General features: G+C 46.7%; 2 protein-coding genes across 3 annotated transcripts in view; one reads left to right on the top strand and one right to left on the bottom strand.

The window, feature by feature from the left end:
• On the bottom strand, positions 1–26,041 carry COPS7B (COP9 signalosome subunit 7B). 2 transcript variants are annotated; one of them, XM_069578624.1, is made up of 9 exons: positions 25,216–26,041; positions 21,598–21,753; positions 20,409–20,673; positions 18,538–18,715; positions 14,967–15,042; positions 12,657–12,745; positions 10,523–10,725; positions 8,078–8,183; positions 1–1,741 (listed from the first exon to the last, which is right to left on the bottom strand). In XM_069578624.1, exons 4-9 carry the CDS (start codon positions 18,697–18,699, stop codon positions 1,583–1,585), a joined length of 795 nt encoding a protein of 264 aa, XP_069434725.1. In that variant the 5' UTR covers positions 18,700–18,715; positions 20,409–20,673; positions 21,598–21,753; positions 25,216–26,041; the 3' UTR covers positions 1–1,582. The 2 variants fall into 2 exon arrangements, with proteins under 2 accessions (XP_069434725.1, XP_069434726.1); XM_069578625.1 differs by having other exon boundaries at positions 503–1,741; positions 12,871–15,042; positions 25,216–25,403.
• The window catches only part of PDE6D (phosphodiesterase 6D), a 54,069-nt gene continuing 52,408 nt past the window's right edge, over positions 25,756–27,416 (top strand). The window contains exon 1 of the mRNA XM_069578627.1: positions 25,756–26,020. Coding sequence (XP_069434728.1) covers positions 25,971–26,020 — 50 coding nt within the window. The 5' untranslated portion in view covers positions 25,756–25,970. The remainder of the gene's footprint in view (positions 26,021–27,416) is intronic.

Raw genomic sequence — 27,416 nt, 5'->3', positions numbered from 1 at the left:
TGCAGGATGTGCCAGATTTATTTAACAACAGAACCCCCTTTCCACAGAGCATCTACCAAAGGGTTTCATGAAACATACTTTGGGAATTAAACCCTCCAGCTGGGCATGTAATATGGGGACATGGATTATAAGAAAGGAAACAAGAACACTTTGTTAACATTCAGTCAATGGCAGGCAGCTGCTGGACATTTTGGAAAAAGGAGAAATCTGTTCTTCACCATGGCACGGACACAGTATCACCTGTTCCCTGAACCCCCTAATTCTAGCCCCTTGAGATCCACCAGCTATGCAACCCCACATTTTACAGTCACATACATTAAATCTACGTTTATTTTTTGTTCTAAACTGTGCTTTTTCTCTCTTTAATATCGGCCCAGGACCTCCACCTCCCCTTAAAAAAAAAACCAACAAACACCACCACACGCACACATACACACACACCACCCTCCAAGCAGGTGAAAACCCCCGGCGATTAGTCTATAACAAATATTGACACGAGGGGGAAAAAAGGCATGTTGAAATGTATTAGAATCAGAACCTGTACAAAAAAAAAAAAAAATTAAAATATAACCTGAAACTGTTCAAGTTCAGAAAGGCTACTAGTCAAGTCCTTTTTTCTTGCCAGGAGAATGCCATCATCAGAGGGCTCTGGGGCACCAGCCAGGGAGGGTGGGAAGAAAGAAACAGAAGCAGCAACAAATCCTTCACCAGAGGGGCCGCGACACACCATCCCCACCACGGATGCAGCCGGGAGGAATTAAAGACCTCGGGAGAGCGAATGTTGGCAGACAGCCCCCGTGGGCAGCCGGGGCCTTCACACCAAAGGCCAGTCTGAGTAGTCACAAGGCAGCAGGGAGCGAAGCCACCAGAGAACACCAAGCTGGAAGAGACTTCTGCCACCCAGCAGACCCATGGCAACCCAGCACTGGTGCTCAGATACCAGGGGTAAAGACAGCCCAGTGCTCCCAGCTAATGAGAGATTGGAGCTGGGCATTAAGAGGCTGAAAACCCGCAGGTTTGGTAAACACAGCCCAGCGTCGGCATCCCTCCATGGCCTGATCGGAGCTGCCAACAAGGGGTAAGGCAGGAGAGGGAAAACGAAGCATTTTGATACCTGGCTACTAGAGAGCGCCCACACCTCTGTGGGTACTGTGTACAAGGGGCTGGAGAAGGAATGCGGCCCCCTCACTCAGAGAGCACCCATCCCTGCGGGCCAGTTAAAGCTGCTTCCGGCTTATGAACAGCCTGACAAAATGACACGAAGCAAAAGGAAAACTGGGAGGGAGACAAGCCCTTAGACAGAAACGAGAACCTCCTGGAGGGAAGCTGGGCAGTGTCGGCCCTGTTGGGATGGCATCCGTGGAGCCCCTGAGTCTGAAGGGAGCAACTGGGGACAGGGGCGGTGGGGTGGGGGGAGGGACTTTAACGGTTCTTCTGGAACAGTACCAACGAGGGGGGAGGCGCTGGTGAGGGGACGGGCAGGTCTGGAACTCACGGAAGGTGGAGAGGGGAGGAAGCAGGCCCTTAGTGTCCCCTCCCCACCTGACCCAGGCCTGGTGAGTGCCAGCTGCCCCAGCCGGCCCTAGTGGCGGCTGGAGACCAGACCTTTCACTTTGGACATCTTCTTAGTGGGCTGCCTCTGCTCGGCGTGAGGGGGACATTCTCGTTCGGCCAACTGCTGTTCCATCTCCTGAGCCGAGGAGGACGCGGTAGCTTTGAGGGTCTTCTTAATGTTGGTAACCTGGAGGGAGACAGAGAATTGGCGTGCTCAGCTCGTACGTGCCAGAAACTCACAAGTTGCTCCTGCAACAACGGGGGCCACTCAGCGAAGAAACCAGAGCCCTCTGCAAGAAGACCTGAGATTATCTCCAGAAACCCACACAAGGGGAGAATGAGCAGGGGCTGCTCACAGAAGGTATGTGGAAATGAGTCAAGCAGAAAAGCGGAACGAATGATGCTTTCTTGGTTGAGAACGGGAAACAAGCCAAGTGGTAGTGGACCATTTGGCAAAAAGGTACAACAGAGCAGGTGAAGAAAGCACCGACTAAAATGGCCATGGAAAAAGAAAGGGTGACACAAGACGCTATACTCAGCTGACCGCTGCTGAGGTATGAAACCGCAGGCTATTTTCACAAGAACTTTGGAACACAACTGCATGAGCCTTTATTTCGGCTTCCCTGGTGGCTCTGATGGTAAAGAATCGGCCTGCAATGCAGGAGACCTGGATTCGACCCCTGGAGAAGGGAATGGCAACCCACTCCAGTATTCTTGCCTGGAGAATTCCATGGACACAGGAGCCTGGTGTGCTGCATTCCATGGGGTCACAAAGAACATGACTGAGCAACTAATACTTTCTTTCTTGAATAAGCAACTAGAAGGTAAACTTCAGCCAACTAAGTGACCAATGACAAAAAATGTAGTCAAAAAGAATGGAATCACAGTACTGTTTTCAGCAGACCTTTCTTAATGGATATTTAAGCACCTCCTCCTGAACATATCCTATACAGTAACATGGATGTACTGTTCTATGAATGTTCTACCATTTCTTAATTAGTTCCTAGCTTGCTTTTCACTTATGTATGGTGCTTCAATGAACAGCCTTTGCATACTTTTGTGAACACCTGTGGAGCTTTCCAGATCAAAGGGTTTACACATTTTACTTTAGTTAACTACTACTATACTGCCTTCTGAAACATGACTGTACCAACTTGTCCTACAAACTGTGTGCTCCTATGCCCATATTTATACACGTTTCCCAATGCCAGTTCTAAAGGATCATTCATATCTTTGCCCTTCAGCTAGCTGAGAATAATAATAAAGGGAAGAAAAACAGAAGAGGAAATATCAACTTTTTCCCCCAATCATTAGAAGGAAGAAAGAGAAGGCTGGTGCAGAGAAAAGTGTACACTTGTTGGTAAGAAAGTAAGCAGCTTCGTCTGTTTGGTGGCTTCCATGTTCTCTGGGAAGAAGCCCTGGTTTCTTACAGAACAAGAAGGGAGCTATCACCGTCAATACTTCTCAACAGTCAGAGTATCAGGAGCTTGAGTAAGAGACAGTCCAAATGCAGAAAGGAAAGCAACATAAAAATTAGGTTCCTGGAGGAGAGCTGTCATCTGCGAAATGGGCCTAGACTAGACTGCAGGTCATTTTGTTTTTGTTGTTCTGAGATGTAGGAACAGCCACGCCTCAAAACTGCTGTCCCCTCAGTCATCTCAATGACATTTCTAAGAGGACCATCAACAGAGGGCTGTGAATGGGGACAGTGGACACAGAGGGCCACCGAATCCAAGGCTGGGTTCATCCAGTGTCTGCCAGGCCAAGACTTGCCATCTCAGGACCCCATCATGGACCTTCCCATGCTCACTGCTACTCTGTTATCTCCTGTTCAAGAGAGTTACTTGGTGAGGTAGTGAGCGAAGAATTTGAAGCAAGTGGACAGCCTGCTGCTCTTTCTCTTACTTCAAGGCCTATTTTGATGGCCGTGGAGGAGAGATTAAGAAATGTAACTTCTCAGTTATCACTGCTTTATAAAACAACACTCCAAGGCTTGTCCGGTTTGATACGTTCTCTAAGCATTCAAGTGCCTGTTTACCTTTTCAGTTTCTTATAGAAACTATCTCCCAATAAGCTGATATTTGGGGTGGTTGGTGACACTGGCATGCCACATGAAGAAACGAGACCTACCTCAAAGACAAATCTGGCTTGTTTTCCATTTCTGACACACCATTCAAGACCTTGTACCATCCTTCCCTTCACAACACATGCCCTCCATTCGAGCCACGCCAAGTCCCCAGCCGCACACGCGGGAGCAGTCATTTCCCTCTGCCTAGCTGCCTGTCCTGCACACCCTGTCATTCCAGCCTGGGCAGGCCTCCTCCTTCACTAGCCCCCTCCGACCCCACCTCTTCCACAAACTCACCCTGACCACTCACCCACGCTGACCTGTCTCCCCTCAATTACACTGCCTGGCAGCGCCTCTCACTGTCAGATGGTGGCCTCCTACATGCTGTGTCCCCTCTGTGTTTCAGGGGTTCCCATCTGGCTTCCTGTAGTTACGACTACACGCTGACAAAGCTGAGCCCTCCACAGTTGGGTAAACACGACCCAGGTGAAAAGAGGGCTTCCTGAAGAAATGAGGCCCTTTATCCTCACAAGGCCTCTCAGCTGGATGGGGTGGGGGTGGGGTCATGACATGGCTCACAGTGGGTCGTTATGCATATACCGTGCTCAATCAGTTTGACTGTTGGCATTTAAACACATGGAACTTACAAAGGAGACTGCTGAGCCAGTTACAGACTCTCAGAGTTGAAAGGGAGAGTCAACCAGCTTTCTATAATAACTCCCCAGGTCTAACCATAGACACCTCCTTCTAGAACCCAAGAGTGGCCACTCAGGCAGGTCCGTCAATTAAGTCTGTCTCAGCTCCACGGAACAATCCTGAGAAGTCTAACTCTGCCTTCACAGAGGCACCCTTGAAACAATGATTGATATCCTGCAGGCTGAGCTTCTTTGGCCTCAGTGTCGTGCTGCCTTCTAATTTTCTTCCTTGAGCAGTCTGGCTTGCAGGCGAGCGCCATCCCATTACCACAGATGACCTAGAGTTCGGCAGGTCCCTCAGATTATGAGCGCCTGCTAACACAATCACAGGCTAGTTCTACTAGAGACTTTAGATATTCAGGTAAAAGGAGAATCGAGACAGCTCTCGGGCAGGAAAACACCTTTGAGCTGTGGGGCTGAGCAAAGGCAGACAACAGAAGCAGAGCACATAGTAGGGAAAGGGCCACAGGGAAAAGGAGACCAGGGAGAAGGCAAGAAGTCTCCCAGGAGGCACGGGGAAGCACACACCAACAGCCCACGGGCTCAAGGTCTGTCACTAACTCAGCTTCTGGGAGATTCTCCGTATCGAGAAAGAAAAGAGTGTACTTTGTCCAGTTATGCTGTATTACCTACCTGACTGGAAAATGGCCTATTTTGTAAATGCAGCAAGAGCTATACATTGACATTCCACACAACATCAGACTTATAAGCACATTCAAATAGGAAGAAGAATACATTCCAAAATCAAATATAAGTGATGAGGTACTTTGTGGAGGTGATCATTACCTCCCTCCAGAGCATTTGCTTGGAGATGACAAACAGTTTGTGACGTCACTGCTCTATCTCCTGCAGGTATGCTGGCATTGTGACTAATTAGTGTTATTTCTGTGAAAGACTAAAAGGAGAGATTATTCTTAGGCAGTTTGTATGGGGCTGACTTCATTAAGAGGGAAGGCTCTTAAAGCTAATAGCCACCAGAAGTTTGCTGTTATAAGATTTGAGGGGAAAAAAAACGAAGGTTTCCCCTCTGAGAACACCAATCTAACTTAAAAATAAACACAGACCAACTTAGCTGAGAAGAGGACTAAACAAGCTAAGAGCAACAGAAGCACAGGTACAAGCAGAATAGAACAGAATTACAGCTTGGCGGTAGATCTGTTTCCAAGTCAACAAACACTCAGGGAGCACCTTCCCTCTTGTGCCTTCAGCCAGGGCACAATCAGCACCCTGCAGGTAGTAGCCAGGCCATCCGTTTAGAAAAACTGACTAGGCTCTGGGCTTTAGCCACACTCCCACTCTTCTCATAGTTGTCTGTTCTAGATTTCCTAAAAGAGTATCAAATTAGTGAAAAGTCAAAGTGTTAATTGCTCAGTCGTGTCCAACTCTTGGCGACCCCATGGACTGTGGCCCGCCAGGCTCCTCTATCCATGGGATATTTCCCAGGCAAGAATACTGGGGTGGGCTTCCATGCCCTTTTCCAGGGCATCTTCCCAGCCCAGGGATCAAACCCAGGTCTCCTGCATTACAGGCAGATTCTTCACTGTCTGAGCCACCAGGAAAGACCAAATTAGAAGGCTGCTTTAATTGGTAGTGGAGGTAACCTTGGTTGTTGTCGCTGTTCAATTGCTAAGTTGTGTCCAATTCTTTGTGACCCCATGGACTGCAGCACATCAGGCTTCCCTGTCCTTTAGTTGGCCCAAATTTCTTTCTCTTGCACTTAAGCAAGCCCTTACTGCCACCTGGTGGCAGCATCAGGCCCTGCCAGCTGGAGCAGCTGTGTTTTCCAGCAGCGGACTGCTGACGGCAAGTCCACGCGTGCTGGCTCTCTCGTTTAATAACCGTACTTTAAGGAGTCCACACTGTTGTCTAACTACTGGTTGGGCTTCCACATTAGGCAGTCAGTGCCTTCTTTCATCAGATGCCATTTATTATGGAAATAAACTGGAGCCATTCAAAGTTCTACAACTAGTATCATTCATTTTGGCAAACCACCACAATCAAGCCCACCACCTGCCACACAATTGGCAGCAGTCCAATCACCCTGGTTCGCTTCTTGACTCAGGAAGATCCGGTGGAGAAGGGATAGGCTACCCACTCCAGTATTCTTGGGCTTCCCTTGTGGCTCAGCTGGTAAAGAATCGCCTGCAATATAGGAGACCTGGGTTCAATCCCTGGGTTGGCAAGATCCCCTGGAAAAGGGAAAGGCTACCAACTCCAGTATTCTGGCCTGGAGAATTCCATGGCCTGTATAGTCCACAGAGTCACAAAGACACGATTCAGTGACTTTCACTTCACTTCAACCACACTGGGGCAGCCAGCAGCGATCAGGCTCCTCCTGGGCGACCAACCAGGTTAAAGAGCGTTTCAGGTGATCCCGGGTCAGGTGGGCGTTTTGCCTCTAAATCTCCTATTTCCTAGGTCTGATTTATAGGGAAGAGTCAGTGAAGAGGAGAGAGAGAGGTCAGTGAAGAGGAGAGAGGTTAGCCTTTCCTACTTCACTCAGACATCAATCCCAGGTCAGAGAAAAAACTACAGTCTTCAACAGGGGATCACAGAGCTCATTAGAGAAACTGCAGGCTTATTTTCCTAATTGTATCTGTCTTTGACTAATGCTAAACTAAATATAGATCACACTTCTCCTGCAAGAAGTAGGGTTAAAAATTTACAACAGGTGGAACATTCCCAGAGTAGGTGTGCCTGTGTAGTATACACGAGTGTTTGTGCACATAGAATAAATTCTCTCTAGTTTGTGAAAAGCAGACTTCGGCAGTTCACTGATACTTACAGGGTGTGCCTGAAATATATAACAATCATTTGAGCACTTATTATGCATAAGGCACGGGACAAAGAGCTGGTCTTACAAAGCTCAGGTTTTAATTTAAATAAGATACAGGTTTTATTTTCAAGAAATACATACAAGAGTAGGGGAAATCTTCAAATTTCACAAATCCCCCTTTGAAAGGCATGACCACCTATTTCTTATGTTCCTTACCTCTAACTCTGGGTTCCAGTCTGCCATACTCTAGGACACCTGACTTTTAAAATTCATTAAATATCATTAATGCCTCAAGCTCCATCATACCAGAAAAGAACTTTCAGTGCTAAAATTCTGATCTTCAGGGCTCCAAACAAATTGGGAGATGACTCCCACGGGTGTCCAGGCTACAGGCTCACAAATGCCCATTCAGATGCAGGGCTGGAGCCTGCGTCTCCCAGAGGCTGAAAGTGTCCTGAATAACCAGGTGTCTAATACCACAATCACACACTTTTACTTCCACTTGCGTTCCATCCATTGAATTTTTTCCCTTTCTTTCTTGTTCAGGATAAAACATATGATGCATTTTCAAAGGTTATGACAAACATGCATAGATTAGAGAATAAAATGAACACGGCGTACCCACCACATAGCGGAGGAGCGCAGCATTAGGCCTGGATGCCAGGTGCCTCCGCCCAGCCTAGTAACCATCAACCCTCCATCCACCCTGAATGCCATCCCCAAACTCGTTTCTTGTGCTGTGCAGCTGCAAAGTGTGTGTGAGCTGAGGAATTACAACATGCTGGTCTCCAAGCCCACTCACCCTCTGGCGACTGGGAATCAGAAAGGAGACGGAGAGCACCAAGCCCAGGGATGGGTCACAATGTCCTCTACACGAGCACCTTGCCCAAGGCCCACTCGTGAGCACTTCATCTACGCCAAGATTCAGGAGACAAGGAACAAACAGGGATACCTGGGAGTGGGGACAGACAGTCCCTGCCTTACCTCGGCCTCTACCTGCTGCTGAGTTCGGCTGTGGTTCTCCTTGTACTGGTTGGCTCTCAGAACTTGCTGCTCGATGCCCAGCAGGACTGCCTCGCAGCCATCACACCTACACAGGAGAGAACCAGCCCCGAGCTGCAGAGAAGCCTGGGAGTCCACCAGTTTCCCAAATCTCCCTCCCCAGCTCCATAGACACTTGCTGGAACATTCTATCTGCAGGGGCTCTTGCCCCTTCACTCCTGCCATAGGACAGGTTGTTACTAAATACATAAGACAGGGCATATGGAAACAAACACAGAGGATATGGAGCGATTTCCTAAGAGTTTATTTTTGACCATGGCATGCAGAATGCAGGATCTTAGTTCCCTAACCGGGGATAAAACCCACGCCCCCAGCAGTGGGAGCACAGAGTCTTAACCACAGGACCACCAAGGAAGTCCCTGGGGTGGTTTCTTAGAATACAGCTTCAATTTCCAACCTCTGTGTCCCACAAGAAAGTGACACAGACCATGCAATTAAAGGAATTAGGAGAGACTGCACAGGTGGCAATAACTGATCAGTTTTCTCAACAGAAAAAATTATTTTCTAAAAGCATCCTATTTTGAAGATTGCCCTTTTTCTTAGAAGTGTGTTACTTCCTGGTTGCCACCCACCTTCTCATTATTTCATTTTCCACACTTTTTATTTTGCACATTGTAAAATGTAAAAAAAAAAAGTTGAAGCTACAGTAAATACCCACCTCCCCTCCACTTCAGAGTCAGCAGTTGTGAACATTCTGCCGTACCTGTGATATCACTCTATGTACCAGCTTTGTTTCAAATCTAACTCCAATGCCTAAAAACAAGGGGTAAGAATTTGTAGACACCCTGGGAGCTAGGAGAGCCCTGAGTGCAAACACGCTGACGCCAGATGTTGGAGGTGAAAACTGTGTTGGTCATCTCAAAGACAGAAACAGACAGCCAACTTCAGCAGGACTAGACACCGAAAGCTTCTCTTCCAGACCATGTTCACGTTAGGGGTATTTTATAAGTTTCTTTCCCATCTATTCTGACTTAACAGTTTTACACTCTTTTGAAAGCTCCTGTTTGTGTCACATGTTGTAAAGGGAAGATGTACGGAGTCACACCTAGGACGGAACCCGGGGTAAAGCGTGGGCAGCAACAGCCCGGGGGTCTGACAAGAGCTGCAGCGAGGGAAGCTCAGAGGGCTTTGGACCTCTAGAAGGTCAAAGCTGGGCCATACCTCCCTGGATATACACCTCCTGCGGCTAAGCCGGGAGAAGGAAATGGCAACCCACTCCAGTGTTCTTGCCTGGAGAATCCCAGGGACGGTGGAGCCTGGTGGGCTGCCATCTATGGGGTAGCACAGAGTCGGACACGACTGAAGCGACTTAGCAGCAGCAGCAGCAGCAGCAAAGCCGGAGAGTCAGTCTGAGAGTCAGTCTGCTTAAAGACAATTTTCACCCCCACCCCTTGCACAAAGCCGACCTGCCCTGCTTCATGATCTCAAACATGCCATGAGCCCACCTGCAACTGTACTCTCCTCACCTCCAACTATACTCTCATCCTGGCCCTCCTTCACAACTTGGTTTTTAATAACTATAACAAATTCTTGTAGAATGGGAATGTGCAACAGCTCTCACACGCATCCAATTCCATTAAAATAGCATATGTGCAAATGTCCCACTCCTTTTTATATACCAGAATATGGTTATCAAATATTCAATACCTGAGTCTATGTCCCAATTCAGAATAACCCATTCCTTGTCTTCAATATCCCTCACGGTGTTTTACAAACGCTAGCCCAATGTTACTGATGCTGAATATGGTTCTCTTATCCACAAAGTCTTACTGACACAAATTCCCTAGCTTGGTCAAAGGCTGAGGGTGAGTCTGCAAAGCAATAGGATCAGTGTCAGGCTTAAGAGACTCCACCTGCCAACCCTGGGCACTTCACAGCCTACTGCTAAATAGCCCCCATTTGCACAGGACAAGAACAATGTTACAACTATGACATTAGGCAGCCTGAAGTGATTCTTGCTGTCACAAAGCTATAGTCACAAATGCAGCTCACACCCTGCTTGCTGTCCCAAGGTCCCAGCACCCAGGCAGCCCCCGCTGATACCTGAAGACCACATTTCCCCAAACAGAAGCACAAAGGCCAGGCTAGATATCCCCTTCCTAAAGGCGGGCGGCAGGGGGCAGTTGGCTTCCCTGGTGGCTCGGTGGTCAAGAATCCGCCTACAGTGCAGGAGATGTGGGTTCAATCCCTGGGTCGGGAAAATCCCCTGGAGAAGGAAACGGCAACCCACTCTAGGATTCTCATCTGGGAAATCCCATGGACAGAGGAGCCTGGCAGGCTGCAGCTCTTGGGGTCACAAAAGAGTCAGATACAACTTAGCGACTAAACAACAACAAAGATGGGGGCGCCTCCTTCTCTGAGCCTCACCATTCATGTAAGGTCTTGACAATATTATTGATATCTTTCTTTCGGATGTCACGGCCAATGCAGAAATCCACTTCCAGCAGCTGGTTTCGCTGGTCCAGCTTGCCCTGGATGATGTCAGTGTAGACCGCCTCGATGATGAGGTCCTCCAGTTCCCGGAGGTTCCGCATCTCCAGGTCCCTCAGCAGCACGGAGTAAGGGATACACTGTAGAGAAGGTGTGCATCATACTTACAAAACCACTGGTAAACATTCAAGAAAATTCCAGTTATTACCCAGATCACCAACGTCTGCCTCAGGACTTTGGGAAGTGCAGTCCAGTGGTAATTAGTAACATTTACAGTGCGGTGAGATCTGGGCTTCCCCGGTGGCTCAGCTGGTAAAGAATCTGCCTGCAATGCAGGAGAGCTGGGTTCCAATCCTAGGTTGGGAAGATCCCCTAAAGAGGGGAAAGGCTACCCACTCCAGTAATTCTGGTCTAGAGAATTCCATGGACTATACAATCCATGGGGTCACAAAGAGTCGGACACAACTGAGCGACTTTCACTCATGGCAACAAGAGATGGATAAAAGAGCTGTGAGACCAGTGGGATCCAAACCAGATCCACAGTATCTTAGGAATGCATTCTCCTCCATCCTCTGCCTAGTGGACGTTGCTCACTTTTCAGCTGAGAAGAGAAAAATACTCAGTATCGGGCACTGTGCTGCCTTCTGGAAGCTTGCAGAATTTGTGTAACATGCTAGGTCATCAAAAAACTCCCAACAATCTCAGACACCAGAGAGACAAACTGGCTGCTTGCCCAGCAGAGCACAAATTTTAAAAACTTAGAGGCTAACACACCCACCTACAAGTGGCCACTCGGTACTGCTAGCTCAAAGGTCATCCTGAAATTTACATTTGCTTTCTTAGTCTCTTACCCAACAAAGTCAACTCCCCAATAGTAGTCCTGTAATGGGCTGTACCAAAACTCTGCATGACTCCAAGGAAACTGGATATTTAAATACCCAGTTTTCTGCAATTCCTCTGACACATCACTATTCGCTTGAAAATTAACAGAGCAATCAAATCTGCAGAAACAGACAGAAGGAAGATGTATGCAGAGAATATGACAAACCTACCTGAGGGGTGTTCTATGACTAAAGGTCTGAAATCCAGAGCTGGTACATGGGCTTACAATGAGAGGTTGCAAAAACGAGGAAAGAGTCACTACTACTCTTTGCTATACTTGAGAAGTCCATGATCAGGACAAAAGAAAAAAAAAAGAGTTCAGGTCCTCATTTCCTAACAAAACAGGTCTCCCACCTGTAATGCCCAGCTGAGAATCAGAAATCTGTGATTAGACCAGATAAAATAATATTAATAAGTGAAAACAACAATCCAAGAACAAATAGACATCTTTCTAGCTCAATCACAGAGGGAAAAAACAAAAAGCAAACTTTTTCAAAGGCACAGCTTCACGAAAACTGAAGACATTTAGGTTAGGATTGAGCAGAGAACCAAAAACCAACTATAAATTGACTGAACCTGGATCTTCTTTGTTAATGGCTATGAGCAGATGGTTGCATGTCATCTAAACTGAGTGGAGCAAAGAACTCAGAGATATAGTGGAGTGTTATTTTACAGGAGGTTAGGGTCAGAAGTCAGCATAGGCAAAAAGTTCCAATTAGTATATTCAACCTTGAAAATCCCCAGAGGAAGGCAGCTTATTAAAAAATCGACCTCTCAGTAAGTCCAGCATACAAGTTATTCCTCCAGCACGGGAACAGTTCACTGTGTATTGAGCAACAGCTGAAGTGGTTAACTTGCCTTGAGATGCCTTGCTGTTTGAAAAATCTGTGTCTTGAAACAGCAGTCTCCTTTAAGCATGGCAAATGCTTGAGCACGTGGGGTACCACGGCATGCCAGAACTGAGACCTGCTGATTCACATCACTCCTGGGCATACTCTTCCTAAACGGAATCGTGAGTAATTATCTACACTATTTTAACTGCTATCTTATTCTCTTTTGTCCTTTGCCAGGCAAATTTTATGCATTTATGATGCAACTCTGCCGTGTGCAGCTGGGAGTTCCCACACTGATGCCAACGAGATACCTGCCTCGAGGTGAGGAAGAAGACAGGAAAGGGCTGGGGCCGTACCTTCATCCTCGACGCCAAGCTCACGATGGTGAGGTGCTTCAGCTTGTTCTGCTGAGCTGTGCTCAGTTCTGGCAGGCTCTCCTTGTTGGCTGCTCAGTCCCACCCACCACAAAAATCAAGACACAAAACAAAATTAGGATTTCTTCATGGAATAAGCACACAAACTCCCCACATCAAACCTACTACTGAATCACTGTCATGACTCTGCACTTACTCATGAGGCAAATGTTCCATCAGCGCCTCCTGTCTTCACTCAAAGACCATGTGCTTCCAAAGAAGAAAAAAACTGAATGTCTACACCTAAGCTGGGTCTCCTAAGAAGCCAGGCATGACTGCACAAAATGATATGAAAATTATATTAACGGAATACTATTTTCAATGTCTTCCCAGAGTACCTGTTATGTGCAATGCACTATCTTAAGTGATTCAAGGGAAATAAGATGGGCCTTATCGGGGCTGCTGCACCCCACAACTCCAGGAGCACCAACCACCACCCAGAGCTGGGCAACTCAATGGCCCTGGACTTGTCCTTAGTTGTCACCTGACGTTTCAACAGCTACAAATGCAAGAGAACTACCAGAAGAAAGGTACAAGTTACCAGAAGACGACCAGAGGGTGAGAAGAACAAAGGGGAAAAGAGCGCACACAAGTGAGTGCAATCAGACTGGAGAGATAGAAAAACAGAACAAAAGGTGGAGCTTCAGATGACTGTGGAAGGATGGGCACAATGTAAGCAACAGCAATAATGAAAACAGCAGCGATGGCAGCAGCCAAGGGAACAGACGGCAAGTTGTACTTAGTGCAAGTGCACACACAGATCCACACGTACACACACACAACCAGGGAGTCCTCACAACCACCCCACAAATCAGATTCCAAATGTCTTTGGTTCCTTACCCATAATTCTAGATTCCAATTGGTGAATCCAAACTGCCTTTCTTCCCCCTTGAGCACCCTGCTGAAATTCACGTGGTGCCAATTCCTGACCTAAACTGAATTAGGCTTTTTAATCCCATTTGTTGTGAATAGTCATTTGTTTTGCTTGAATGTGTTTGAATGTGTTTGATTACTGGTTTTGCCCACATCTCTCAAGCGTGTTACATAAAAAAGTATATGCATCATACAACTTTTTAAAATCATATAACCTTTTTAGAATCCCTGAAATTCTAAATGATGAAACATCCAGCCCAAGAAGTGCAGAAGTGGACCTTTTTATCACTCCCCTTTGACAGATGAGGGGACTGAGGTACAGAAGATCACTTAATTTGCCAAAGGACACACAACTGGTGGAAGTGGAGACAGAGTATAAAAGCCAAGAATCCTGGTTCCAGAGTCTGTAAAATGCTGCTCTTTCGTGAGGATGGAAACAAAGGATTCACTCACTGGAACAAAGTGCAGGTCAGAAAAAACTGGCAAGTGGCAAACTGTCCAGTGCGATGGCAGCACAGAGTTAAGTGGAAGTGACCAGGGAGAGAGAAAGTGCGAGAAAAGAGCAGTCAGGGATACCACAGTGAGGACCTTGAGTCACACCACTAAAATAAATGCCAGGTCTATGTCATACCACTAAAATAAACTAGGAAAGCCAGAAAAAAATGGTTTGAGTGGAATGTAAGTTAGTGTTTGGACATGCATGTACTTCATTCCTGACAGTTACAATGACTATGCTGTACAATGACTTACAATGACTCAAATGATCTAGAAAAGAGAACTGGGTAAGTAGATTATGGAGTATTAGATTATGAAATATTAAAAATGACTATAAAGATGTAAAACATGGATAAACACCTATGAAATAAGTGAATAAAGCAAGATATAAAATTGCACACATAATCTAATTATACCTACAGAAATCATAAGCACAAGGGAGGAAAAGTCCAGGACCATAAAACGAAAAGTGGTTTTGGGTGGTACAACTACAAGTGACTTTTTCCCCTATTTTCCAAACCTTCAATATGGTGATGGTATTTAGATAATATTTAACACTTAAAGACTTTCCACATGGGTATTCTGACATTTCACAACACTCCAAGTGCTCTACCAACACCAGTCCTCAAGAACCTCATCTGAAAAAAAAACAAGGGCTATATTTATGGATGAGCATAAACATAGCCCCCTTTAACCCACTGGGAAATAAAAGGAGGGAACCAAAGTCCTCATGGGATGTCACCTACAGAGCACAGTGAGATGAGAAACAGCCAGGTAAGCGCCCACCCCATTATATCCCAGACCTCTGTGAGCCTCGGGAAGACAACACATCCAGGCAGAGTAACATAATGAAGAGACGTCTGTGGAGGATCTTAACCAACTCACCTATGTAATCTGGGTATGTTCCATAGGCAAACAGATTCAGCAACTGCAAATAAGCAGCATTTGCTCCCTCTGCAAGCTGAGGAGGGAAAAAAGAAAACAGTTCACAGAGTGAGCTGTCTACCCATCACTGCAGCATTCGAGCAGAGGGCAGGTGATCACGGGCCACAGTTCTGTACTGTTTTATTGCTTGGTCCCTAAGATCCCTCCCAACTCTGATTCTTTGGGAAAAAATAAATAAGGTTATTAAGGGCCCATATTTAAATTATCTCTCTCAGGAATACACACTTTACACTCTACCCAGCTTGCCCAAGGGAACTACTTTTGTCACACAGATGCGCACAAAGTAATAAGCACTGGGAGCAAGTGGAATTTTCTCAGCGTTCCCCACCATTGAAACAAGGACAGGGGCAGCTTTGTCAACACCGCAGCTTGATGGGTACAGGGTAAGTCACTCTTAATCCAAACTGAAAAAAGTACAGGGGTGGCTCCAAGTTTCAGGACTACAAGTGGACTGTGAATGCTGGAGATTAGCAAAGCCTAAGATTCAATAGCACAGCACAGCCCCAAACAAAACTGTCCATCAAAATTACCTACTCCTCGCTAACCCTAACGGCAACGAGCCACCTGTGGAAGAAAAAGAAAAGTGGTCCTGCTCTGCTGAGAGCTGCTCTACTCTGCTCTGCTCTGCTGCCAATCACCATAACTATGTGCTTTCCCTACTCACAAATATGACCTGTTACTCTCCCAATTTACCAAACTCAGGAAAGTCTAAACAGGAACCAAGTGGCATTCTGTAGAATAATAATACCACTCAACTTTAAAAGGTTCCAAAAACTACATCTGTAATTTCTGACCACTGAAAGGCAACTAGCTTATTCCCAGCTCACAAATGGAAAGAAAATCAACTGTGGGAAGATAAAGGTGCTCTGCTGAACACGCCAATGAGAACTCTGGCATCCTAACACCCTGGCCTACCTTCTCAGATTATCAAGAATCTCCCAAGGTCCTCAATCAGAAGTGGATGAGACCATCAAATCTAGTCCCCACTTTTCAGACAGACAATTTCAAAACTAGCCATAAAAGACTATTTTCTCTAGGGCAGACACTCCAAAATTTCTCCCACTGGCCCAAATCAGTAACATTTTTCTGACTTTAATTTGCATCCATCTCCTCTTACCCAAACTTCCATAAAAAACAACTACTTGTTTATATTCATTCAGGCTTCTCAGAAACCTGAAGAAACAAATTACTCCTGGCCATCTCTTCTTTTGAAAGATGATGACCTATGAAGCCACAAAAAGGCATGGGGGAAATTTAAATGCAGTATTACTAAGTGAAAGAAGCCAATCTGAAAAGGCTACATATGTTATGTTTCCAACTATATGACATTCTGGGAGAAGTAACAACATCAGTGGTTGTCAGGGACTAGAGGGGAGGAAGAGAATCTTGGGGGCAGTGAAATGCTCTCCCTGATACTGTAATGGTGGATACATGTCATCAAACCGCTTCTCTAAATCCATAAGGGCTTCCCACGTGGTGCCATGGTAAAGAATCCACCTGCCAATGGAGGGGACACAAGAGACATGGGTTCAATCCCTGGGTCAGAAAGATCCCCTGGAGGAGGGCATGACAACCCACTCCAGTATTCTTGCCTGGGAAATCCCATGGACAGAGAAGCCTGATGAGCTATAGTCCATGGGGTCTCAAAGAGTCAGACACAACTGAGCACACACACACACACACACACACACCCCACAGACTGTACAACACCAAGTGTGAACCCTAACAGAAACTCTGGTCTCTGGGTGACAGTCATGCATCAGCGACATTCCACACTGGTGGGGGACACTGGTAACGGGGCAGGTCATGCATGCATGAGAGCAAGGGATACATTAGAACTCTCTGTACCTCCCTCTCAACTTTGCTGTGAATCTAAACTGATCTCAAACAATTAAGTCTTTAAAAAAAAAAAGAACTCAAATTTTCTTAAATTTTCCTCACAGGATTCCCTTTCTATCTCTGGTAATTAAATTTTTACTGAAAGTCTGTGGTGTGTCAGAGTACAAAAGAAGCTCTAAGAAAACAACAGTGCGCAGAATAGACCTTACCCTCACAGAGCTTACAGTCCAGCAAGCCAGTCTGATGTTAAATAAAAATTTACAATAAAAAAAAAAGTGGGTCTTTCTGTTTTCAACTGTTGCAGGGACAGGAACTGATGCCACACCCATACACCTGCACGGGATGATCCAGGGGAACTGCTCGAGCTTCTTAATCAAGAGGAATGAGCACATGTACAACAGCAAGTCCAGTAACCTGAAGACCCAACTCCTTTTGCTACAACGGGCTGACTCACAGCAGGGCTATAAGCATGAAGCCAGCAGCCAATGGCAAAGGCATTTGTCCTGCTGTCATGAACTGAAGAACTGGCCAGCAAAAGTCAGTCACCCGATTTACGTGGACCATCATCGACAAGAAAGCCCAGGCAACTCTAAGTAGCATCATGCACCTGATCCTCAAGAACAAGGACCACCCAGACCTGCACATGGCAGCCTTCAGCAGAGCAAGAGTAACACTGGGCAACCAGGAAGAAGCTCTGACACTGTAAAGGAAGCCAGCCTTCCATACCAAGAGCTCCTGGTGTAATAAAGTATGTAATACAATAAAGTATGTAATAAAGATGTCACCAGACTTTTAAATCAATCAACATAAAAGCATCAATCAATAAATATGAAAATATCCTAGGTGGAAAGCAGAGGTGGAAAAGTAGCTCTGTTCCACCTGATTATTCTCATTTTAAGATACAACAACCAAAGGTGATACCCAAGGTTTTAATAACCACTACCAAACAAGCAAACAAAGCAAAAAGAACTACTTCCCAGCTTTTCAGGTCGTATTGTTTTTACACATCTTTAGCACTCAACTGCCCTTTTCACAGAAATAATATATTCTTTATCCATGCCCATCTCATGCTCAATAACAAATACTTCCTGCTATGTACGTGCCTGACCAATCTTCAATATCCATATTTACACCAGAGGCTTTTTGTCCCTACGAATGACTGGAACTACCAGTAACATCATTCATGCTGATACTATACTTTTCTAATTTATCAGGTTCAACTGAATTTTTCCCCTATCTTTCAAATTACTACCACTTCCCTGGTGACTCAGAGAGTAAAGAATCTGCCTGCAGTGCAGGAGACCGGGGTTCGATCCCTGGGTCAGGAAGATCCCTTGGCAAAGGGAATGCCACTCTAGTATTCTTGCCTGGAGAATTCCATGGAAAGAGGAGCCTAGCAGGCTACAGTCCATGGGGTCACAAAAAGTCGGACATGACTGAGCAACTAACGCTACTACTAATCTCAATTTACTCCAAATTCAGATGAAAATACTGACCAGATGGAACCCAGAATTTCATCCCCATTCACTTCCCCTGCCTCACCAATTACCATCCCTCACTCAAAAATAGCACCTCACAGGTCCACTATGCTTCAGCACCAATAATCCCTGGAAGAATCTCGGGAAGGTTTAAAACAAAGAAGATAGAGAAATTGTCTGAAAACTGCCCTTACCTCCTGCACGTTGGCCAGCTCCAGCAGTTCTCCAAAGACATATACTCCAGGAGCCTCCAAAACTTGGCTTATGAGAGCAGTGAGGGCTGAACCACTGGTACCTTTGGCTAGTAAGATAAACTGTTCCAGGAGGTTACTTGAGGGCTTCTGTTCACCTGCCATTCTCTGGCCTTGAGATCTGTCCAAAAGAAAGCGTTTCAGTCATTCTTCCTCCTCCTTTGCAAAATCTGTGCTTATTTCATGCCGGATCAGACATCAGAATAGTTTTGCAGTATTCAAAAAGAAAAAACAGCTCCTGAGTCCAGATCTCACTTTGTGACATGGTAGGGTCTAACCTGGAGTTACAGGGATTTGGTTCTTATTCTGAGGTTTGAAACATTTAATAAAAGCCACTTTATTCCATCTGACCCTTCCCCAAAGGCAGCACCTTCAAAGCCCTTAAACCTAACCAGGACCTGAAGAAACACACAGGAGTATCTCAGTAGCTGTCTTATATTCACCTCATTTTTAGACTCTGGTTAAGAAGCAGAGACTCTTGTCAAAACACAGAGGCATCAGATGTAAGCAAAAGCAATCAGTTATAGCTTCCATTGTGTCATTAGAATCCCACCTACAACCAGATACAGATAAGGAAAAATAAAAGGCAGACAAGAAAGATGATGCATTTAATCAAAAAATCACTGACTGAATAGAAAAGGGGAGAGGGGAATCAACTTGAAAGATAAAGAGCAACATATTCAAACTAAGAGAATACATGCACACATGCTGTTTAAGTCCATGTGGAAAATCCCTTTATTTGGCCTCCTGCTGGTATGTAACATTTCACCAAATATAACTTCAGAATTTGTAGAACACCTCCAGAAAACAATAAAAAGATTTGAGGAAACAATGAAGATAGCCATCCTGAAGACATTAGGACAGGAGGGTTCCTCGATTGTAAAATCTACTGACGACAAGCTGAGTGTATGTGAACATACACACGCTGTATATCTACCCTACAGGAATTACTTCTCTAAGAATGATATATCCTGGGCAGTGTGACAAAATGAAGGAGTAGTAGAGGGAAGAAGAGAACAAACCGAAAAAGGATAGCTTGCTACAAGAGAAACTAAGTTTTCCTTTGGAGGCAGGCACCAAGAGCTGCAGTCCTTTCATAGTATTACAGGAACAAGTACGTCGTTTCACCAGGGTTACTTTTCAGAAGGTCTTGTTGGAAACAGAAAAAAATGAAGTGCTAAATAAAAGGAATAAAGGTTGCTAAGGAAAGGGGAAACTGGAGGGAGAAGAGGAGAGGGTATGAGGGAGATGTCGGGGGAAGGTGATGTGTTTGGAGAGGAAAAAACAAAAACCTCCCTTCCAAGTGGAGATGTGTGAAGACACTGAATGATAGGGGATGGAGAAGGGGTAAAAACATGGACAGAACTTCGGTCCCTCGAAAAAAATCTCGGCCTAAAACGCAAACCCCGTGGGGGCAAAGAGATAATAAGGAGGCGCTGATAACCGCTTTCTTCTGGAGTGGGAGGGCCCAAGGAGGCGGCTAGGAACTCAGGGGAGAATTCCCGTCCTGCGGGGGGCGCTATTTTCATGGACCGCAGAGGGGCAAAGCCGCAGCCTTTGCGGGTGGAGAAGCGAGAGTAAGCACAGTGCGGACGCTGAGGGTCGCGGGTTGGGGTGGGCTTTAGGGCGGGCAGCGTGTACCGCGCAGGGCCGCGGGTGCAGGGTGAGGAGCAGAGGGGCGCGCTCCGGGGCGGGGGCGGGGGCGGGGGCGGGGGCGGGGCGGTGTGGCCGCGGGCTTTTCCCACGGTTGGCGCTAGGCCTGACCGCCCAGCCGCGCCTGGCGCGCCGGGCCCCACCCTCTCTCCGGCCCCTACCTGTCCTCCGCCGCCTCTCTGTCGTCTCGGTCGCTGGCTTGGCCTCCCGGCGCCTGCCCGCAGGTTGTCAAGCGTCCATGATCTGCCCGGCGTCCGACGCTTTTCTGCCTCCGCCGACCCGTTGCCCTTGAGGCTCCCCCGGAAGCCTCCCTCCGCTGCACTCGAGTTCCGCCCACACTCGGTTCCCCTGCCGCGTTTGCAGCCTCGGAGCTCCAGTGAGGCCTCCACCAGAGAAAAGAGGTCCGAGCCGGCTGGGGTGGGGGTCCTGAGGAGAGTAATGCAGCCTAGGCAGGACTAGGGGCCCAGACCATCGCCATCTGCAGCTTTGGGCCGTAAATCCATTCTCCCTGCCTAACTGTGGCTACCCATGGGGTACAGAGCATCTTTGCATATGCTGGTGCCGAATGCTGTACACCGTCTCGTCGAATTCTTAAAACAACTCCAGGCCTGTAACATTATTCCCATTTTTTTAAGATCCAAAAGCCAGTGTGTCTAAGTCTGCTTTGAAACCCAGGCTCTCTGAAGCCAAAGACCATGTTCTTCGCCTCTATTCAGAAAATGTTTAAAAATAAGTAAAAGACTGGTTGAACCAACCATGATTCTGTGACCAAAATGATATTTGTGGCGTTGCATCTGCTATTTACCAACTCCCCTGGAAGATGGCTAGGAATGCCACCCAACTGAACACCTAAGCTGGCTCCTTTAACATGTACACCAGACTAAGGTCTTGAAAATGAAAAGAAAGGGGAAAAAAAGGGCCCTATTTACCTTTCATGAATTCAAGTGCAGAAATCAGACAGCGGCAAAGGTGCGGAGCACCAACACATTCATTTTGAAAATTTCTTTAGCGCCTATTATGTTCTAGAAGGTTCTATGAAGATAAAGTTCTTGCCCTCAAAAAGCTTCAATCTGTTAAGTGCTATGAGAGAGAGAGATGACACTTTGGAAGCACAGAAGAGAATGCGCTGGGGAAGAGAAAGTGGGCATCTTATGGGCAAGAGCTGAGAAGAAAAGAGGTCTGCACTATGTAGCGTATACTGATGCAAAAAAGAAACCCAGAGTGACTGGAGCCCAGGGATCATGGGTGAGAGATGGGGGCTGCAGAGCTGGCATCAGGTCATCTTGTGTTCTTGGAAACCACATGCAAGGCACTATACCCATAAAAACCTAAATACAGCAAAGTTCCTACCTGGGAGAGTTCATGGTTCTGGGGGAGACAGGCCTGTCTGGCCAGGACAGATGGTGCCACAGGTATCCCAGGAGTCCAGCCAAGGCTCTCCTGACTGTGCCCTGGGGAGAGGTGATTCAAGGCAGCCTTCTAGAGCAGATGAGGCTTGAGTTGAGCCTGGAAGAATGAGCAAGCAAATCAGAAAGAGGACAAGCCATGTAAAAGAGGTTTTCTTTTATCTTAGAGGCACTGGGGAGTTGTTGAGGGTTTTTAAGCTGTGGAGAGGTCTGAATAATTGCCATTTTGGACACTAGCTGCTATAGGAATGGACTGGATATGGAGAAAACTAGCAGCAGCAGCAGCAGCAGCAGAGGCTGGGAAACCCTTGAGGTGACTGATGGATTCCGGTTAAGAGATGTGAGATCTTGAACAAAGGTGGCAGCAGTTGGGCTTGAAATAGAAAGGTCCTTGTTGGAGATGTTTAGACCATAGAATCTATCAGACCTGGCAGCCAGTTGAATGCAGGGATAGAGAAGGAAGATATCACCCAGGATTCTGGCTGAGGAGGCCAGAGCTGTCTGGAAGTGGTGGTAAGTGAACAGGGCTGAGGAGGAGAAGGGACAAATTTGGTGTTGGAAGGAGGACTGATAAGTCTTGTTTAAGTTCATAAATATTCTGGCTGTGCCTCTAGTTCCTCCAGAATAATGTTCATATTTGAAGGCTCAGTATGGCTCCCCCACCCCATCCAGCTTTGTCTCATTGCCCTCCCCCCATTAGAGCTCAAACTCCATGCCATCCCAACACAACAGGACTCAGATCTTCCCTCTCTGACACCAGAGCCTAGGCTCAGACTTGCTGTCTCTTCCTTTGTGCAGTGCTCTTCCCTCATATTTGTCTGCTCAAATTCCACCAACTATGTAGGTAAAGAGTTAAACAATTTAAAAAGTACTAATCATGAAAAGGAAACACTGAACTATGGCCCTTCATTAAAATTAAGAATTGCTCTTTCTCAAAAGACACCAGTACAAGACTAAAGGGACAAGCCACAGACTTGGAAAAGATATTTGTAAAGCGTGTATCAGACAAGGATCTCCGTATCTAGACCATATAAAGAACTACAAATCAACAAGAAGATAATCAGCCCAATTTAAAAAGTGGGCAAAAGACTTGAACAAGCACTTCGCAAAAGAGGATAGCAAATAGTCAACAAGCATATGACAAGGATTCAACACCAAAGACAATGTAAACAAAAATATAATGGGATACCACTTTTAGTCAAAATGGCTAGGATTTTTAAAAACTGACACTGTTCTCTATCGCCAAGGATAAGAGTCAGCCAGAACTCTCTTATGTTGCTGTTTAAGGTGAAAATTGGTACAAATATTTTGGAAAACTGGCAATATCTACTATTGCTGATCACACACCCTCCACACAAGCCAGCAACTTCTCTCCTACAAATAAGTGCACGAGTCCACAAAAAGAACCGCTTAAGAATGTTCACTGCAGCTTTGTTAATAAAAGCCAAAAATTGGTAAATGAAAACGTAAATGTCCATGAACAGTAGAAAAGATAAACAGTGCTACATACCTACAATGGAATACTACTTAGCAATTAAAGAGTAAAAATAAAAAACTTAGGTACTGCTACATACAGCATAGATGAATCTCACAAAAATACTGAACAAAAAAAGCCAGACTTATACTGTACCTAGGAATTCAAGGGACTTCCCTGGTAGTCCAGTGATTAAGAATCCACCCTCCAATGCAGAAGACATAGTTCAGTCCTTGGTCTGGGAACTAAGATCCCACAAGCCATGGAGAAATAGGGCCCGTGCACCACAACTCCTGAGCCTGCCAGCCCTAGAGCCCATGCTCTGCAATGAGAGAAACCACCACGATAAGAAGCCAGGGCACTGCAACTAGACAGTAGCCCCCACTCACCTAAACTAGAGAAGGCCAGCATGCAGCAACACAAACCCAGCTCAGCCAAAAATAAAGAAATAATACATAAATAAATGAAATTCAAGAACAGGCAAAACTGATCTATGGTAATAGAAGTCAGAAGAGTGATTATCAGGACTGAAGGATGACTGGGAAGGGGCAAAGTGGTGCTGGAAACATTATCTGGATTTAGGGGTTCATGACACAAGTGTATACATAGGCAAAAACTGTGCCCTTGCTGTATGTGTTATATTTCATTAACAAAAACAATTTACAGATAAAAATTTTAACATAGAAAAAAATCCTACTCCTGCCACCTCCTCCATCAAGTTTTGCCAACTGAATATATCTTTTCATGGGGGCCTCTGTAGCATTCTAATGTCCTTTCTTTTGTACCGTTCCTAACAGTTCATCTTGAATTTCAGTGGAATCTCTTTATTTCCCTAACTAGATGGTTATCTTCCTGGTGGTAGTGACCATGTCTTTCACTTTCTACCAACAAAGTCTGACAAATAACAAAAACTGAAAAAGATGTTTGTTGAATCACACGGAAGGAAAAATCGGGTGGGTGCCCAGATGGGCAAAAGAGGTAAAGGAAGAGGAAGGAAGGCCTAGAAAAAGAGTAGCAGATCGCTAAAGAAACTTTAGCTTAAACTACAGTATTTATCTAGTTTCTGAAATCATATTAAAGCTTTACTGTCTGAGCTACCAGGGAAGCCCTTGAACACAGAACAAATCAAAACACCAAGTTTTACCTAGACTGAGGATAAACAAAGACTGCACTCCTTCACTTGCAGGAAAGTCACCAAATAAATGTTCACCTAATATCCACTGAAGAAAAACGTACAACCTAAAACTTGCAAGTAATGTTTTATACAGGGACCTTACTGAGGACTATAGCCCAGGAGACAGCCTCATATAGCCCTGAGGAACTGCTCCAAAAAAGAAAGGGAGGAGCCAGGATATTAGCAGTTTTTGCTGAAAAGAGAGCTTGTAGTTGAACATCAAAAGATTACTGCCAATTAACAAGAAACAGACAACTCGAATGATTTCTGTGGTTTTCTATGCATGGGAAGATGCAAGTGTCTGGGCTCATTGAAATCATTCCTTAGACATGCATCTTAATTATCTAGGGCAAGTTCCTATTTTTCTCCCTCCTGAATCCTCCTCTGGGCCCATCTTCAGCGGTGGCTTCAGTGGCTGATGGCTTGACGGTGGGCAACGTTTGTTGTTTACTGAAATGTCAGGCAACATTTTTTTGTCCACAGTATCCTCTGGGTGTTTCAACCTTGATAGGAAAACTTCACCAAGGAGAGGAAGATCGCATAGCCATGTTGCTAAAAATATCACTACCCTAGTGTAGTGCAAAAAGCCCAGACTGCAGGAGTCTTAGAGCTGAATTTTAACTCTGCCCCAACTTTCTGTGACCCCGACAATCTCTCTGCCTCTCTGGGCCTCAGTTTCTTCATACGTAAAATAACAGAGGTTAGATTAGCAAATCCTCTGAATTCTGACTGCATTGATAGTCTGAGTACACAACCTTTACATCTCTTGGTCCACCGCAGGAGCACACCAGAAATCCCTGAGAAATACCTAACCGGCTCCCCAGGCCAACAAACAAGTACGGCTTGAAGGAGTCATTCTGTTACATTCTTTTTCATGATTTAATCAGTGTTTGTGTTTGTTGTTTCAGCCTTACCATGATTTGCAGGAGATTTCTGGGTTCCATGTAAATAGAAGTTACTTGTCTGTGGGCTGTCATCTTTTGAGGCTGAAGAGGATCTTCCCGCCCGGTTTCAACCCCTGGGATTCAGAAACCACCAAGCCTACAAGCAGATTTAGGGGTTTGCGCACACTGCGCGGCACACTGGAATCGAAGTTAGAGGAACTGAGTGCGGGGAATGCTGGGATTTGTAGTCCCTGGGTTTTCTGTTGCGTGCTGGGATCTGTGGTCCCCCCGGGCGCCCCCTGGAATGCTGGGAAGTGTAGTCTCCACCACATCGCACAGGGCAACGTGCTGTCATCTCAAAGCCCTACTGTACCCAGCCGCAGGAGAGCCTCTGCAAATCTGAAGCAAACTCTCCTCTGGGACAAACTCTAGGTAACCACGCCGAATGAAAATTTTGTCCTACGGGACTTCCCCGTGAGGGCCCTTCCCATTGACGCTCTTCGTCCCCCTGCGAAGCCGCTGAGTGTTTCTATTGGTCGATCAAGATGCCAATCGCGAGGCAGGCTTCCTATTGGCTTCAAGGCGGGCGCTCAGAGGCTAGAGGGAAGGAGAAGGGATAAGGAGCGGGAGCTGAGGGGAGGGAGAGGCCGGTTTGGGTCTGGCCGCTGCGGCTGTTCTCCCGAGGTCTTCAGGCCGGGCTGCGGCTCCGTCCTCAGTTCCTGGGCACCGTCTGCGAGGCTCCGCCAGGCCAGCGTGAGAGAGCCGCAGGCGGCGGCCGCCGCATCATGTCAGCCAAGGACGAGCGTGCCAGGGAGATCCTGAGGGGCTTCAAACTGTATCCGCCCGGGAGCGGGGCGGGGCCGGGAGGACTCGGGAGGCGGCCGCTCGCTGAGGAGACGGGCCGGGGGCGGGGGCCGCGCCAGGTGGGCACCCGAGGAGAGGGTGGCGGGAAAGGGGAACAGGAACGGCGTCCGGGGGCCCCCGGCGGGACCCGGCGCGGGAGGCGGGGAAAGGGGCGTCTGGAGGAAAGGAGGGGACGTTGATGGGAGACCTGTGGGTAGAGGCAGAGGAGCCGCCGAATGGGGCTGGGAGAGGCTCCGGGCGTCGGAAACCGGAGTCGGGGAGGCGCGCTTGGGTCCGAGAAGGGAGGCCGGGAAGGGGCTGCGGCCCGTAGGGGAGGGCCGAGGGGGCGCGGTGGGCTGACCTCGAAGCCCAGCAGCCTCTGGCGGGAAGCCCACCGGGCAGCAGGGGGAAAAGTGACTTGGAGCGAGTGACCTTGTGTGGGACAAATACAGATGCTGGTGTTGAACTCTCAATGCGAGTGGGGTTCTCGCATCCCACTCCGCACCCCCCAACCCCACCCCAGACGCCACTCCCCTTCTTGTTTCCACAACTTCTCTTCCTCACTTGTGGCTCCTTCCAGGGCTGGAGCGGAGGAAGGTTGGGAGTGAGGAGTCCGAGATGGACCTCACCTTAACTCTGTCTTGGCCCTTGGAGGCGTTGGACGGTCGCTGAGTCTCCCTCAGCTCCTCAGTTGTCTTTCTAGCGAAATGAGGACCCTAGATGTGTGCGTGAGATGCCTTGAGGCGTTTTGGGTTTGCACTGGGACTCCTGGTGAAGGGGTGTGTCTGCTCGCACAAGTTTGTGTGGTTAAGGCGTAGACATGCTGGAACTGTCCAGCAATTGTTTGATTACGTTGGGGACACTGTAGGGTTTAGTAGGGTGTAGAAATCATTGCCTCGGGCCTGTTGTGGTGCTGCAAATACTACCTTCTTACCATAGTGAAACTGTGTTTGAATGGAGTGTTTATCTGTGACCATTTGATGCAGATGGAAAAAGTGCAATCTTCTCCGTTCCAATCTCACATTTTCCTGCTGACCTTAATCTCTTCTCACATCCTATGTTTACAATATGGAACATTCTTCAGTTCGTCTCTTAATGAACATATAGTCATCCCTGTAGGGCTCCTCCCCTGGAGATTTAGTCAAGCACTGTTCTCTGAGCTGACTGTGTTTCCACAGAGTCCATTTCACCCCTGCAGATTTTCATTGCCTTGTCATAATCAGAAACCAAGTTGGTAGTAAGTTTTAGAACCCAGCAGCAAAAAAGTTTAACAGAAAGTTTTGGAGGTACAAATTAAGTTTTTCAAAGGGGAACTGACCTACTATGCTTTTTTTTTTAAGGGAAGGCAATATTACCTAAACTTACTGCCATTCATGATAAACTTTAAA

The sequence above is a fragment of the Ovis canadensis genome, chromosome 2 (assembly GCF_042477335.2).
Source record: "Ovis canadensis isolate MfBH-ARS-UI-01 breed Bighorn chromosome 2, ARS-UI_OviCan_v2, whole genome shotgun sequence".
Lineage (NCBI taxonomy): Eukaryota > Metazoa > Chordata > Mammalia > Artiodactyla > Bovidae > Ovis > Ovis canadensis.
This window is presented reverse-complemented; position numbering and strand designations above follow the sequence as displayed.

Coding starts and splice junctions, on each gene's coding strand:
- COPS7B (XM_069578624.1), bottom strand. CDS start 18,699: ATGGCAGGTGAACAGAAGCCCTCAAGTAACCTCCTGGAACAGTTTATC. Junction 10,726..12,656: donor GCTTGGCGTCGAGGATGAAG/GTACGGCCCCAG, acceptor CCTTCTCTACAG/TGTATCCCTTACTCCGTGCT. Junction 1,742..8,077: donor AGCAGCAGGTAGAGGCCGAG/GTAAGGCAGGGA, acceptor GTCTCCCTCCAG/GTTACCAACATTAAGAAGAC.